The 13162-nt window shown below is 40.6% G+C and overlaps 1 protein-coding gene across 4 annotated transcripts in view; it reads left to right on the forward strand.

Moving 5' to 3' along the window:
• RASGRF2 (Ras protein specific guanine nucleotide releasing factor 2) overlaps nt 1-13162 on the forward strand; it is a 241081-nt gene that overhangs the window by 167561 nt on the left and 60358 nt on the right. For 2 of the 4 annotated variants that reach the window (XM_045497075.1, XM_045497083.1), the window contains exon 18: nt 5018-5062. The exons of the other annotated variants lie outside the window; for them this stretch is intronic. In XM_045497075.1, coding sequence (XP_045353031.1) covers nt 5018-5062 — 45 coding nt within the window. The remainder of the gene's footprint in view (nt 1-5017; nt 5063-13162) is intronic. 4 annotated transcript variants of the gene reach the window in all.

Below are 13162 nucleotides of genomic sequence, written 5' to 3' on the forward strand. Positions count from 1 at the left end.
CGGGCTGAGGCAGTGCAGTGCCGCTGCAGGAGAGTCCTGGCCTCCATGGCCATGCTGCCAGCAGAAATAGCTGCAGCAGCAGCAGCAGAAAGCACCCTCCATCTCACTGCCACCTTCCTTCCAGGCCCTGAGCAGATGCTTTAATTTGCATCGAGGACCTGAGTTGCTAGAAATCCTGGAAATTTTTAGTTTTGAGCCTTCAAGCCTCAGAGTACAGGAAGGAACACCCCTCCATCTTATCCCTTTACATGTAATCAGTTATGCTTAAAAGAACATGTGCATTTTTAACCATCTTAATTCAAATAAACATATGAATATATTGGAAGAATATGCAAAAATAAGATAGTCAAATAGGCACATAAAGTGCTTTCAGAAATTTAAATGCACCTCTATTGACTCCCAAACTCCCTAATTTAAAATATCTTCAAGCAAAGCAATTTCTGTGCAATATGTCTAGCTACAAGAAAAAAAAAACATGCAATTAGAGGGCTCTTGTGGGTTCCCTGTTTATGTGCATATGAGTATACAACAAGTCCTGTGCTTAGAATAAGTGACTCTTTTTTTTCTGACCTGGGGAGAGTAGAGATGTGTTGTTGTGTGTCCCAGCATGTGATGCTGTGTAATCAGAGAGCTAGGCTGGCTGGCTGCACCAGGAGGTTTTTCTCATTCAAGAACTTTTGTAAGATGGGGAAATTAGAACCTATAACTGCTATAGTCACTTTTTAGTTGATATGAATGGTACTTGATGACATTGTGCAATGCAAAAACTCTGCTACCTCAGGAGGTTATTGTGGAGGGGTAAATAAGTTAATATGTGTAAGGTGTTTAGGGTGCTTGGCATATAATAAATACTGCGTAAGCGATTGCTATTATTATTATATCATTATTATTTTCTAAAAAATGGAGATAACCCGGGGCACCTGGGTAGCTTAGTCAGTTAAGCATCCACCATCGGCTCAGGTCATGATCTCGTGGTCCATGAGTTTGAGCTGTGCGTCAGGTCTTCCAGTAGAACCCCAATTCCAAGATGTTAGTTTACTTTTAGAAAATTGTTTTTCTAACCAAAATGACTTTCTACCACACGTATTCAGTATTCACTGTGTGAATTAAGGTCCCTGGCCTTTAAATTGGGGCAAGTTTGATGAAAACAATAGGTCGACCTTGATGAAGCTTAGGAATCCATATGAAGCTTAGGAACTCATTAATTCACATTTACATCAACAAAATACTTTTATCTGATCTGGTAGAAAACATTTTTGTACATGTATTTGGTAGACTGTTGAATCATTTCTAGACTGTTGAATCATTTCTTGGGAGTTAAATAGAAAATACTTTCAGATTTTGTGGTTTTAAGAAAGGACTTTCTCTAGCCTGATGAATAGTGACAGTAGCACAGACTTAGGGAATGGAATTCTTGGGGAAGCTTCTGGTACCTTTTCGCAGTTGCATACCCATTAGTAAGTGTTGTCCTGATGAGCAAAGCATGGATTCTGGAGAGCAGAATGATGAAATTCCTGTATGAGAGTTAAAGTTCCTTGTGATTGAGATGAGGTGTCTGGGCGGGGCAAAGAGGAACTTTGAAGGTCTCAAACACGTTTGAAGAATTGTTAGTAATCTATCTGAAAGTTTTCAGCATTGAGCAGTGAGCAGCCATATTCCATTGAAATGATATAAACAGACTTTGCTTGAAACACTCTGCAGAGACATGGAAGTCAGGCGGGGCCGATCCCCAGCTAGGGTGGAGGGTGGGCTGAGGATGGGGCCCAGGATGACCCTGCCCTTGTATGCAGGGTGTTTTCTTGGGGCTGAAGTTTCCACAGCTGTGTACAAGCCTCTCTTCTCAGTCTTCAGCTGCTAAACTGAAAGTACTTTAACGATACCTCAAGTCTTGTGGTTACAGACCCTGGGGAGGGCGGGATGGGAGGAGAAGTGTGGTAAATTCCAAGGCAGGGAGGTTCAGGAACCTCCTGACTCAGGAAATACCAAGGTCTTCCAATAAACGGAACCAGCCTGTGTTGGTATATTTATCCACAAATGATAAAGTGAATAAAAAATCTTGGATTTTATAAAATAAGGGTAATTGAACAGATTGACTGAGTACCCACTGTGCATAAGACCCATTGCATGACAAGAGATGTGAACCCAGCCCGGTGTCCCAGGCCTCCAGTGTGGGACCCCAGAGTGAGGCCCAATTTCTTCTGATACTTGAATTACAATAAAGTAAGAATCGCTTCCCCCACTTTGCATCTAATATGGATCATCACTGGAAAGTCCATCTTTCAAAGAGTTCCTTGGAAATATGTCCAAGAATTCTTGGTGCTGCTTTTTCCTGTCCCTGCTTGCCTGCTGGTGCTCCTCTAGGCCAGCTGTCCCATCCTAACCACGTCAGAGCCTCACCTGTTGGTCCCAGGTGTCTCTGCTGCTGATGCAGAAGCTTCGGCCAATCTACAGAGATGCTCCTATGAAGCCCGCTCTCTTCACCGCCACCCCTGGGGCTTGTGTCTGTTAACTAGCCTGGATCACATGGCTTCCGTCTTCCCTAAGCCCTGCCACTGATTCTGGGGCACCAGTTCCAGCTCAGACTCCTCTTTGCTTCTAGTGACTTGACTCTTAGGAGCCCCTTTCATCCTTTCCTACAGTCTGATCTGGTTCTGTCTGTGCCACATGGGGCTACATGGTGCACCCTGGCCATTGTACCTCCAAAAAAAAAAGAGATGGGGTTGTGGTCTCTTTCCACAAAGGAGGCTTTATGGAAATGCACGGGTGCAATCAGATGTATGGAATTGGTGTTACCCAGCTTTCCCAAGAAGCACTGAGGACTAGAACACCAGAGGATTACTGGGGCAAGGGCTACACTTTATTCCTTCTGCTGAAAGCCCTTGCCTGCTTAAAAATACTCTAGAGATACCTAAGATAAGCAAGAAAGACACAGCCTCCTTTGTCACATATGAGGGAGTGGCAGCATTGAGGAAAGGCCTCCGTAAGCAGAGGGGAGGCATCCTTGGAGATTGAGGTGCTAGGAGGAAAGATGGGGGAATGGTGGGGGGGCAGGTAATTCATGATGCCAGGGAAACAAGGCTGTTCAGTGCATGGCGGGACACCTGAGCTTTGTCCAAGGAGACACAGAGGAAGGGACCCTGGAGGCATCTAAATAAGCAAGCACCTTGTGTTACCAAAGAGGAAAATGAGAACCTGAGAGACAAAGAAATCTTCCAAGGCTTCTCAGTGAGATAAGCCCATTAAACAGTTGTTTCTGCCATCACATCATGCTGCCCTCTCCATGGATGAAGGAGGAGAATAAGGATGGAATTGTGGAGAGATTTTAAAAGAAAGGAGAGTTGTCTCCTGATCTCCCTCATGAGGTGGCTGCAGTCTTCAAGTCACAGGTGACGTGGCGATGTCTTTGGAGAGTGAAGGACAGGGATGAGCCTGGCAGTATGCACTTAGAGTACTGCCATTTGTGCTGCTAGCAGCATTGAGGCTTTTGCCCTCGGTGGGGAAGGTGATGGATCCAAAGCTGTTGCATAAGGGACCTGTGGCGATCATTGATCAGTCAGCATTGTTAAACTAATCACTAGAGTAGAATTATACTGTAGGCTGCTCAGAGTCTGTCTGAAATCCTTGGAGGGTCTTTAAACTGCATACTTCAGTACACAGTTGGATGGCAGTCATATTCTCCTCACTGCACTTTCTGTAAGATTCAAAGCAGGCACAGAATTTAAAACAAAAGACCACAAGAGCAGCTGCGGACACAAATGTCTGCATTCTGACCCTCCACCTCTCTGAGGCTGCCTCCAGGGCAAATGAGGAAAAACAGAAGCCTTGCCTGGCAAGTTCTGATGGAATGATCCCAGACAGGGAGTATGGAGCAGCTAAGACTGTAACTGAACGTGATGGAATCAGACGAATTTGGTATTCAGCCATTTTCTGCAGACTCCCAGAGTTGTGCTGCCTTGACTCACTTTCCAACTTCAGATCTCAAATGAGCTTTCCACACTGCCAGCAAATCCTCGTGTCACTATTTTCCTACACTCGGGGATGACCATTTCATGCCTTCTCTCTTTAGATCTCCACACTCCTCTCCATTCTTGGTTGATGGTCCTATCTCTTATTTCACAGTGAAAAAGAAATACCTCAAAGATAACCTCTTTCCTCCACTAATTTCATAAGCCCACCACACGTGGACTCTTGATCTACTCTCTCCCTGTGGCACTGGAAGAATCATCCCTGCACTGCCTTTAGGTCATCCCCTCCACTTTACCCCCACCTCACCCCCTGTCTCCTCCTCAAGAACTCTTGTCATGCAGTTACCCTATTCTCCCTGAGCACCAGATTCTCCCTCTATTCGTCATAGCCATCAGCATGCCAACCAGTCTTCAATTCACCCATTTTATCTACTGCTCCATTTTGCTGCCTGTTTGCAAAGCAAAATGTCTTAAAAGAGTTATTCACACTTAATGTCTCCAGTTCATCACCTCCTTTTTTTCCTCTTTTCAGATTTTTACTTTACCAATCCTGAAATGACTTGTATCTAGATCACCAATGACCTACATCTTGCCAAAGCCAAAGCCCTCATCGTAGTCAACCTCTTGCCAGCATTTGACGGAGATGATCACTTCCTCCTTGTTGAAACGCTTCTCTTCTTTGCCTCCCAGAGTCCACATGTACCTGATTTTCCTTTGACTTTGCTCTCCTCCCCCTTTTGGTCTCCTTCTCTGGCTCCTCTTCTGCCAAATCTCTACTGGTTGTGGGGCCACAGGGCTCTTTCTGACCTTTTCCCCTGACTACAAACTGTCCACGTAAGTAAGCTCATCCAGTGGCAGGATTTTAAGTCCAATTTAAATGTTTAATACTGTTTGATTTACATTTCCAGTCTGAACATTTCTACTTGAGTTTCAGGCTGTTAATGTATAATAGCCCCATTGATTCTGCCACTTAGATATCTATAAGAGACATCTTTCAATTTAAAACTAAAGTCTTGATTGTCTTCCTCAAACCTGTCCCTTTCCCATTTCAGGAAATGGCATCATTATCTACCCAGCTGCGGAGGCCCCAAACAGTGGTACTATTCTTGATTCCTCATTTTCCCTGAGACTTTGTATTAATTTCAATCCACACTTCACAAGGCAGCCAGAGTAACTTGTCCAACATGTAAATCAGATTATTATTCCTGTCAGACACCCCCCAGAGAACAAAATCCAGCTCTTTAACTTGGCTTAAGAGGTGCCTGGTAATCTTGTCTGCTCTCCACCTTCATCACCCTCCCCTGGCCCTCATGTTCACCAGGCTGCAACCACATGGGATGCTTTCTGTCCCTCTAGGCATGCTGAGCTTCTAGGTCTTTCCATTTGCTGTTCTACTTGAAACACCGTTAGCCCAGGATTTCATGCAACCTTTTCGCTGTTCCTTTTTTCTGTTCAAATCCTAACTCATGAGTCCCCTCCTTAGAAAGGGCTTCCCAGCCCTCCTAGCAGATATGCTGTCTCTCTCATAAGCCTCATTATGCTCCACATAGCTCTTCTTTTCAATACGTGATTTACCTTATTTATTTGGTCATAGATGTACTATGAGCCCTCCAATAGATCATAGGTTCTGTGAGTAGCCATTTGATTCTCTGTGTCCACTGCTATACCCCAGCTCCTAAAAAGAGACTGCCACAAGATGCTCAATAAATATTTTGGGTCTGACTAAAATGGACTACCTTTTGTGTTTTGTGGCTTCTACCCTCCCTCACAAGGTGTGTTTCATTTTCGAATAGTAAAATCCACCATTTTTATGCATTAAAATTTTATACATTTATGCATATAAATTCTTATATGTTAATAGTCACCAACAATCAAGAGGAAGAAGATGGCCTGTTTACACACCTCCTCCCCAACTATCTTTCAAAATTTCTGCTTCGGATTCTTCAGAATATCTCAACTAACTTTGTGGATATCCCTCCCTGTGTCCTACATACATACATGGGTACATGCTCATTCACGACTTTGTACACACTTTATACACACCCTCCCCAGATAAGCCAGCATTCATTCCTCACTCCCATGGAAAAGCACTTCTTGAGTGTGTATAGAATTCTGTAGAAAGAAATATAGAAGGGTTTTTACAATTATTATTTTCGTTTGTAGGGGAAATTGACTTGATGTAAAGGGTATAAATATTGTTCCACATTAGTGTCCTGTGTCACATCTTAATCCAAAATAGGTAACAAATGCCTATTGGGGAGTTGAAACTAATGTACGGAAATATCATCTTCCCCTCCTTTTTCAGACAGTTACAAAGTTCCGCAGAAAAGAAAATGATAAGCAAATTTAAAGTTTGTTTCTTTCTCTCTCTCTCTCTCTCTCTCCCTCTCTCTCTCTTTTGGTATTTTGCATGTTAACCATTTCTAGTGCATTCACTGTATTTTCTTTTTTAATTTTAATTCCAGCATGCACAGTATTATATTAGTGTGAGGTACACAATATAGTGATTCAACAATTCTATACCTTCCTCAGTGCTTATCATAAGTTTACTTTTGTTTTAAATTTTTTAACATTTACTCATCTTTGAGAGGCAGACAGAGCACAAGTGAGGGAGGGGCAGAGAGAGAGGGAGACAAAGAATCTGAAGCAGGCTCCAGGCCTGAGCTGCCAGTACAGAGCCTGACATGGGGCTTGAACCTACGAACTGTGAGATCGTGACCTGAGCTGAAGTCGGATGCTCAACAGACTGAGCCACCCAGGCACCCCTATGATAAGTGTACTCTTAATCCCCTTCGCCTATTTTACCCATTCCCTCCTCACCTTCTCTCTGGTAACCATCAGTTAGTTCTTTAAGAGTCTGTTTTTTGGTTTATCTCTTTTTTTTCTTTTTTCATTTATTTTGTTTCTTAAATTCCACATATCAGTGAGATCATATGGTATCTGTCTTTCTCTAACTTATTTCACTTGGCATTGTACTCTTGAGATCCATCCATGTTGCTGCAAATGGCAAGATTTCATCCTTTTGATGGCAGAATAATATTCTGTTGTATATATATACTGCATGTTCTTTATCCATTCATCCATTGGTGGACACTGGGCTTCTTGTCTTTTAGTTTTGTTGATTGATTCCTTTGCTGTGCAGAAGATTTTTATTTTGATGTAGTCCAAATCACCTATTTTTGCTTTTGTTTCCCTTGCCTCAGGAGATATATCTAGAAAAATGTTGCTACAGCAAATTAATTATAGAAAAGTTACTGCCTATGTTCTAAGATTTTTATGGTTTCAGGTCTGACATTTAGGTCTTTCATCCATTTTGAGTTTATTTTTTGCATGATGTAAGAATACTTACAGCATGTGGCTGTCCAGTTTTCCCAACACCATTTGTTGAAGAGACTTTTTTTCTCCTTGCATATTCTTGCCTCTGTTGTTGAAGATTAATTGACCACATAATTGCGGGTTTATTTCTTGTATTTCTGTTCTGTTCCATTGATCTATGTTTTTGTCCCAGTGCCATACTGTTTTTATTACTACAGCTTTATGGTATATCTTGAAAGTTAAGATTGTAATACCGCCAGTTTTGTTCTTTTTCAAAATTCTTTGGCTATTTGGGGTCTTTAGTGGTTTCATACAAATTTTAGGATTATCTGTTCCAGTTTTGTGGAAAATGCTGTTGGTATTTTGATGGGGGCTACATTAAATCTGTAAATGCTTTGGGTGGTATGGACATTTTTTTTAAGTTTACTTAAGTTTATTTGAGAGGGAGAGAGACAGAGAGAGGGTCAGAGAGAGAGAGGGAGACAGAGAATCCCTAGCAGACTCTGTGCCATCCACACAGAGCCTGACAGGGAGCTCGATCTCATGAAGCGTGAGATCATGACCTGCGCTGAATCAAGAGTCGGACACTTAACTGACTGAGCCACTCAGGTGCCTGTGGTATGGACATTTTAACATTTGTTCTTTCAATCCATGAGCATAGAGTAGCTTTCCATTTGTTCATCTTCACTTTCTTTCATTGATGTTTTAGTTTTCAAAGTGCAGATCTTTTCACCTCTTAGTTGAGTTTATTCCTAGGTATTTTATTATTTTTGGTGCAATTATAAATGGGATTGTTTTCTTAATTTCTCTTCCTGCTACTTCATTATTAGTGTATAAAAATGCAATAAATTTCTGTATACTGATTTTGTATACTGTGAACTTACTGAATTCATTTGGCAGTTCTAGTAGTTTTGTGGTGGAGTCTTTAAGGTTTTCTATATACAGTATTCTGTAATTCAAATAGTAAAAGTTTTACTTCTTCTTTACCAATTTGGATGTCTTTTATTTCTTTTTATTACCTGAGTGCTGTGGCTAGGACTTCCAGTACTGTGATGAGTACAAGTGGTGAGAGTGGATATCCTTGTCTTGTTCCTGATCTTAGAGGAAAAGCTCTCAGTTTTTCACCATTGATATGATGTTAGTTGTGGGCTTTTCCTATATGGACTTTATTATGTTGGGGTATGTTCTTTCTAAACCTACTTTGTTGAGGGTTTTTTTCATGAATGGATGTTGTACTTTGTCAAATGCTTCTTCTGTATCTATTGAAATGATCACTTGACTTTTATCCTTCTCTTGTTGATGTCATGTATCACACTGATTTGCAAATGTTGAATCACCCTTGCATCCCAGGAATAAATCCCACTTGATTGTGGTCAATAGTTTTTTTTTTTTTTTTAATGTATTGTTGGAATTCGTTAGCTAATATTTTGTTGAAGATTTTTGCATCTATGTTCATCAGAGATATTGTCCTGTGGTTCTTAGTGCCTTTATCTGGTTTTGGTATCAGGGTAATGCTGGCCTCATAGAGTAAGATTTGAAGCTTTTCTTCCTCTTCTATTTTTTTGGAATAGTTTGAGAAGAATAGGTTTTAACTCTTCTTTAAATGTTTGGTTGAATTCCTATGAAGCCATCTGGTCCTGGACTTTTGTTTGTTGCAAGTTTTTTGATTACTGATTTAATTTCATTGCTGGTAATCAGTCCATTCAAGTTTTCTATTTCTTCCTGATTCAGTTTTGGAAAGTTATATGCTTCTAGGAATTTCTAGGTTGTCCAATTTGTTGCCATATAATTTTTCATAATTTCTTATAATCGTTTGTATTTCTCTGGTATTGGTTGTTATCTCTCCTCTTTAATTTCTGATTTGTTTGAGATGTCTCTCTTTTTTTTTCTTTGATGAGCCTATCTATCAATTTTGTTTACTTTGTTGATCTTTTCAATGAACCAGCTCCTGGTTTCATTGTATTGTTTTGTTTTTTTATTCTATTTCATTTATTTATGCTCCAATTTTTATTTTTTCCTTCCTCCTGCTAGTTTTGGTGGTTTTTTTTTTTTTCCTTTTTCTATCTCCTTTAAGTGTAAGGTTAGATTGTTTACTTGAGATTTTTCTTGCTTCTTGAGTTAGGCCTGTATTGCTATAAACTTCCCTCTTAGAACAGCTTTTGTGTTCTAAGATGTATGAGCCTGATGATTTTGTGTTTTGATGTATGAGCCTGGGTGGCTCAGTCAGTTGAGTGTCTGATTCTTGATATCGGCTTAGGTCATGATCTCACAGTTGTGGAATCAAGCCCCTTGTCAGGCTCTGTGCTGAACGTGAAGCCTGCTTGGGATTCTCTCTCTGCCCCTCTTCTGCTCATGTGCGCTCCCTCTCACTCTCTTTCTCTCAAAATAAATAAATAAATTTAAAAAATAGAAAAGAACAACTTCTGCAGACCGCCTGGATGGCTCACTCACTTAAGCATCTGACTCTGATTTCACCTCAGGTCATGATCTCATGGTTCATGAGATCAAGTCCACATCAGACTCTGTACTGACAGTGTGGAGCCTGCTTGCATTCTTTCTGTTCCTCTCTCCCCTCCCTCTCAGAATAAATAAATAAACTTTAAAAACTATGTTTAGGGCACCTGGGTGACTCAGTTAGTTAAGCATCTGACTTTGGCTTAGGTCATGATCTCACGGCTCGTGGGTTCGAGCCCCACCTTGGGCTCTGTGCTGACAGCTCAGAGCCTGGATTCTGATTCAGATTCTATGTCTCCCTCTCTCTATGCCCCTCCCCCACTCATGCTCTGCCTCTCTCTCTCTCTCAAATATAAACATTAAAAAATATGTTAAAAAAATAAAAAGAACAGATTTTGCTGCATCCCAAAGATTTTGGACCATTGTGTTTTCATTTTCATTTGTCTCTCTGTATTTTTTTACTTCCTCTTTGATTTCTTGGTTGCCCCTTTCCTGTTGAGTGCCATGTTATTTAACCACTATGTATTTGGTTCTTTCTAGATGTTTTTCTTGTGGTTCATTTCTAATTTCATAGCTTTGTGGTCAGAGAAGATGCAGAGTGTGACTTCAGCCTTTTTGAATTTGTTGAGACTTATTTTGTGGCCTACTATGTGATCTTTGCTGGAGAATATTCCATGCGCACTTGAAAAGAGTGTGTATTCTGCTTTTTTAGGATAGAATGTTCTGAATATATCTGTTAGATCCATCTGGTCCTATGTGTCATTCAGAGCTGCTGTTTGTTGACTTTCTGTTTGGATGATATATCTATTGATATAGTGGGGTGTCGCCCGCTCTTATTGTATTACTATCAATCACTTCCTTTATGTTTGTTATTAGCTGATTTATGTATTTTGGTGTTTCCATGTTGGCATAAATATTTACAATTGTTATATCTTGCTGGATTTTTTCCTTTTGATTATATAGTGTCATTCTTTGTCTCTTGTTACAGTCTTTGTTTTAAAGTCTGTTTTGTCTGATATAAAAATTGCTACCCTGGCTGTCTTTTCACTTCTATTTCACTGATAAATGTTTTTCCATCCCTTCCCTTTTCATCTACATGTGTCTTTAGGTCTGAAATGAGTCCCTTGTAGGCAGCATATAGATGGATCTTGCCTTTTTATCCATTCTGTCACCCTATGTCTTTTTACTGGGGTGTTTAGTTCATTTACACTCCCAAGTAATTATTGACAAGTATGTACTTATTGCCATTTTATTACTTGTTTTATAGTTGTTTTTGTAGTTCTTTTCTCTTACTTTCTTATCGTTCTGTCTTCTCTCATGGTTTGCTGGCTTTCTTTAGTTATATACTTGGATTCCTTTCTCTTTATTTTTTGCATGTGTATTACTGGTTTTCGATTTGTGGTTACCATTAGGTTTATATATAGCATCTTATGCATCTAGCAGTCTATATTAAGTTAATGGTCATGTAAGTTTGAACCCATTCTTTACTCTTCTCCCCTCCTCCATGTTTTAGATATATGGTGTCATATTTTACATCCTTTTGTGAATCTTTTGTCTGATTTTTAATAGATATACTAAATTTTACTCTGTGTGCGTCCTACTTTTCTTACTTCTGCTAATGTTTTTCTCTTTTCACTCCAAGAGTCCCCTTTAACATTTCTTGAAGGGCTGGTTTAGTGGTCATGAACTTCCTTAACTTTTGCTTCTCTAGGAAACTCATCTCTCCTTCTATTTTGAATGATAGCCTTGCTGAATAGAGTATTCTTGGCTGTAGGTTTTTCCAGTCAGCCCTTTGAGTATTATCATGCCACTTCCCCTTATTTTCTGCTGAGAAATCAGATGATAGCCTTATGGGGTTTCCCTTATATGTAACTATTTACTTTCTTCTTGCTGCCTTAAAATTCCCTCTTTATCCCTACTGTTTGCCATTTTAATTACTATGTTTCTTGGTGTGGACATCCTTGGGTTGATTTTATTGGGGGCTTATGTGCCTCCTGGATCTGGATTTCTGTTTCCTAGATTTGAGACGTTTTCAGCTGTTATTTCTTCAAATAAATTTTCTGCCCCCTTTTCTCTCTCTCTTCTCCTGGGATTCCTGTAATGCAAATGTTATTATGTTTGATGTTGTCTCTGAGTTCCCTATGTCTATTTTAATTTTTTATTATTCTTTTTCCTCTCCAGTTCAGCTTGATTGGTTTCCATTATTCTGCCCTCCATGTTGCTGATCTGATCTTCTGTTTCCTCTATTCTACTATTAATTCCCTCTACTGTATTTTTAATTTCAGTTATTCAGTTCTTCATCTATGATTCATTCTTTTTTATGTTCTGTCTCTTTGTTGAAGGTCTCACTGAGATCCTCCACTCTCTCAAGTCCAGTGAGTTTCTTTATGACCATTATTTTGAATTCTCTATCAGGTATATTATTTGTCTCCATTTCATTTACCTCTCTTGCTGTGATTTTTCCTATTCTTTCATTTGGGACATATTCCTTTGTCTCCTCATTTTGTTAAACTCTACGTGTCCGTGTCTCTGTGTTAGGAAAGAGAGCCACATCTCTGCTCTTGAAAGTTGTGGTCTTATGAAAAAGAGGTCCTATAGTGCCCTGCAACACAATGTCCCGTGTTCACCAGAACCTGCACTTGAGGGGTGTCTCCTATGTGTGTTTCATGCGCCCTACTATTGTGGCTGAGCCACATTTGCCTTCAGTCCAACTGACTGCAATGGCTCTCTTTGCCTGTTTTGAGTAGAATAGTCTCTTGTGTTGTTACTGAGCCAATCTGGGGCCATTTTGGGCTTGAGTTGAGTCAGAATAGGCATTTGCCAGAGCTACAGTAGCACTGAACTGTGGTGTGCCTTCCCTGTGTTGTCCCCTGAGAAGCTTTTGATGGTGAGCAGGGCCTACAGTCAGTCCAGATGTCTTCCCCTAGCCCCCCTGCTGAGACCATGGTTGGACTGGTGGGTGTGGTTATATTCCCCTCTTTCTAGGGCAGGAGTCACTTGAGAGCAGTGGTGGCCCTTGTTGGGGCTGCTTGTACATTGCCAGGTTTGTGGCACCGCTTTGGATGGGCTCTGGCCAAGAGTGTACTGGGGTGGGGTTGGGGAGGGGCAGGTCTGTAGAACACAGGGGCAGGGCATGTGGTGTTAACAGGATTTGCACTTGGGAATGCAAGCTGGTGCAGCCACTCTGGAAAGCAGTATGGAGGTTCCTCAAAAAATTAAAAATAGAACTACCCTACGACCCAGCAATTGCACTACTAGGCATTTATCCAAGGGATACAGGTGTGCTGTTTCAAAGGGACACATGCACCCCCATGTTTATAGCAGCACTATCAACAATAGCCAAAGTATGGAAAGAGCCCGAATGTCCCTCGATGGATGAATGGATAAAGAAAATGTGGTATATATATATATATAATGGAGTGTTACTC

Source organism: Leopardus geoffroyi, chromosome A1 (genome assembly GCF_018350155.1).
Source record: "Leopardus geoffroyi isolate Oge1 chromosome A1, O.geoffroyi_Oge1_pat1.0, whole genome shotgun sequence".
In the NCBI taxonomy this organism is placed as follows: domain Eukaryota; kingdom Metazoa; phylum Chordata; class Mammalia; order Carnivora; family Felidae; genus Leopardus; species Leopardus geoffroyi.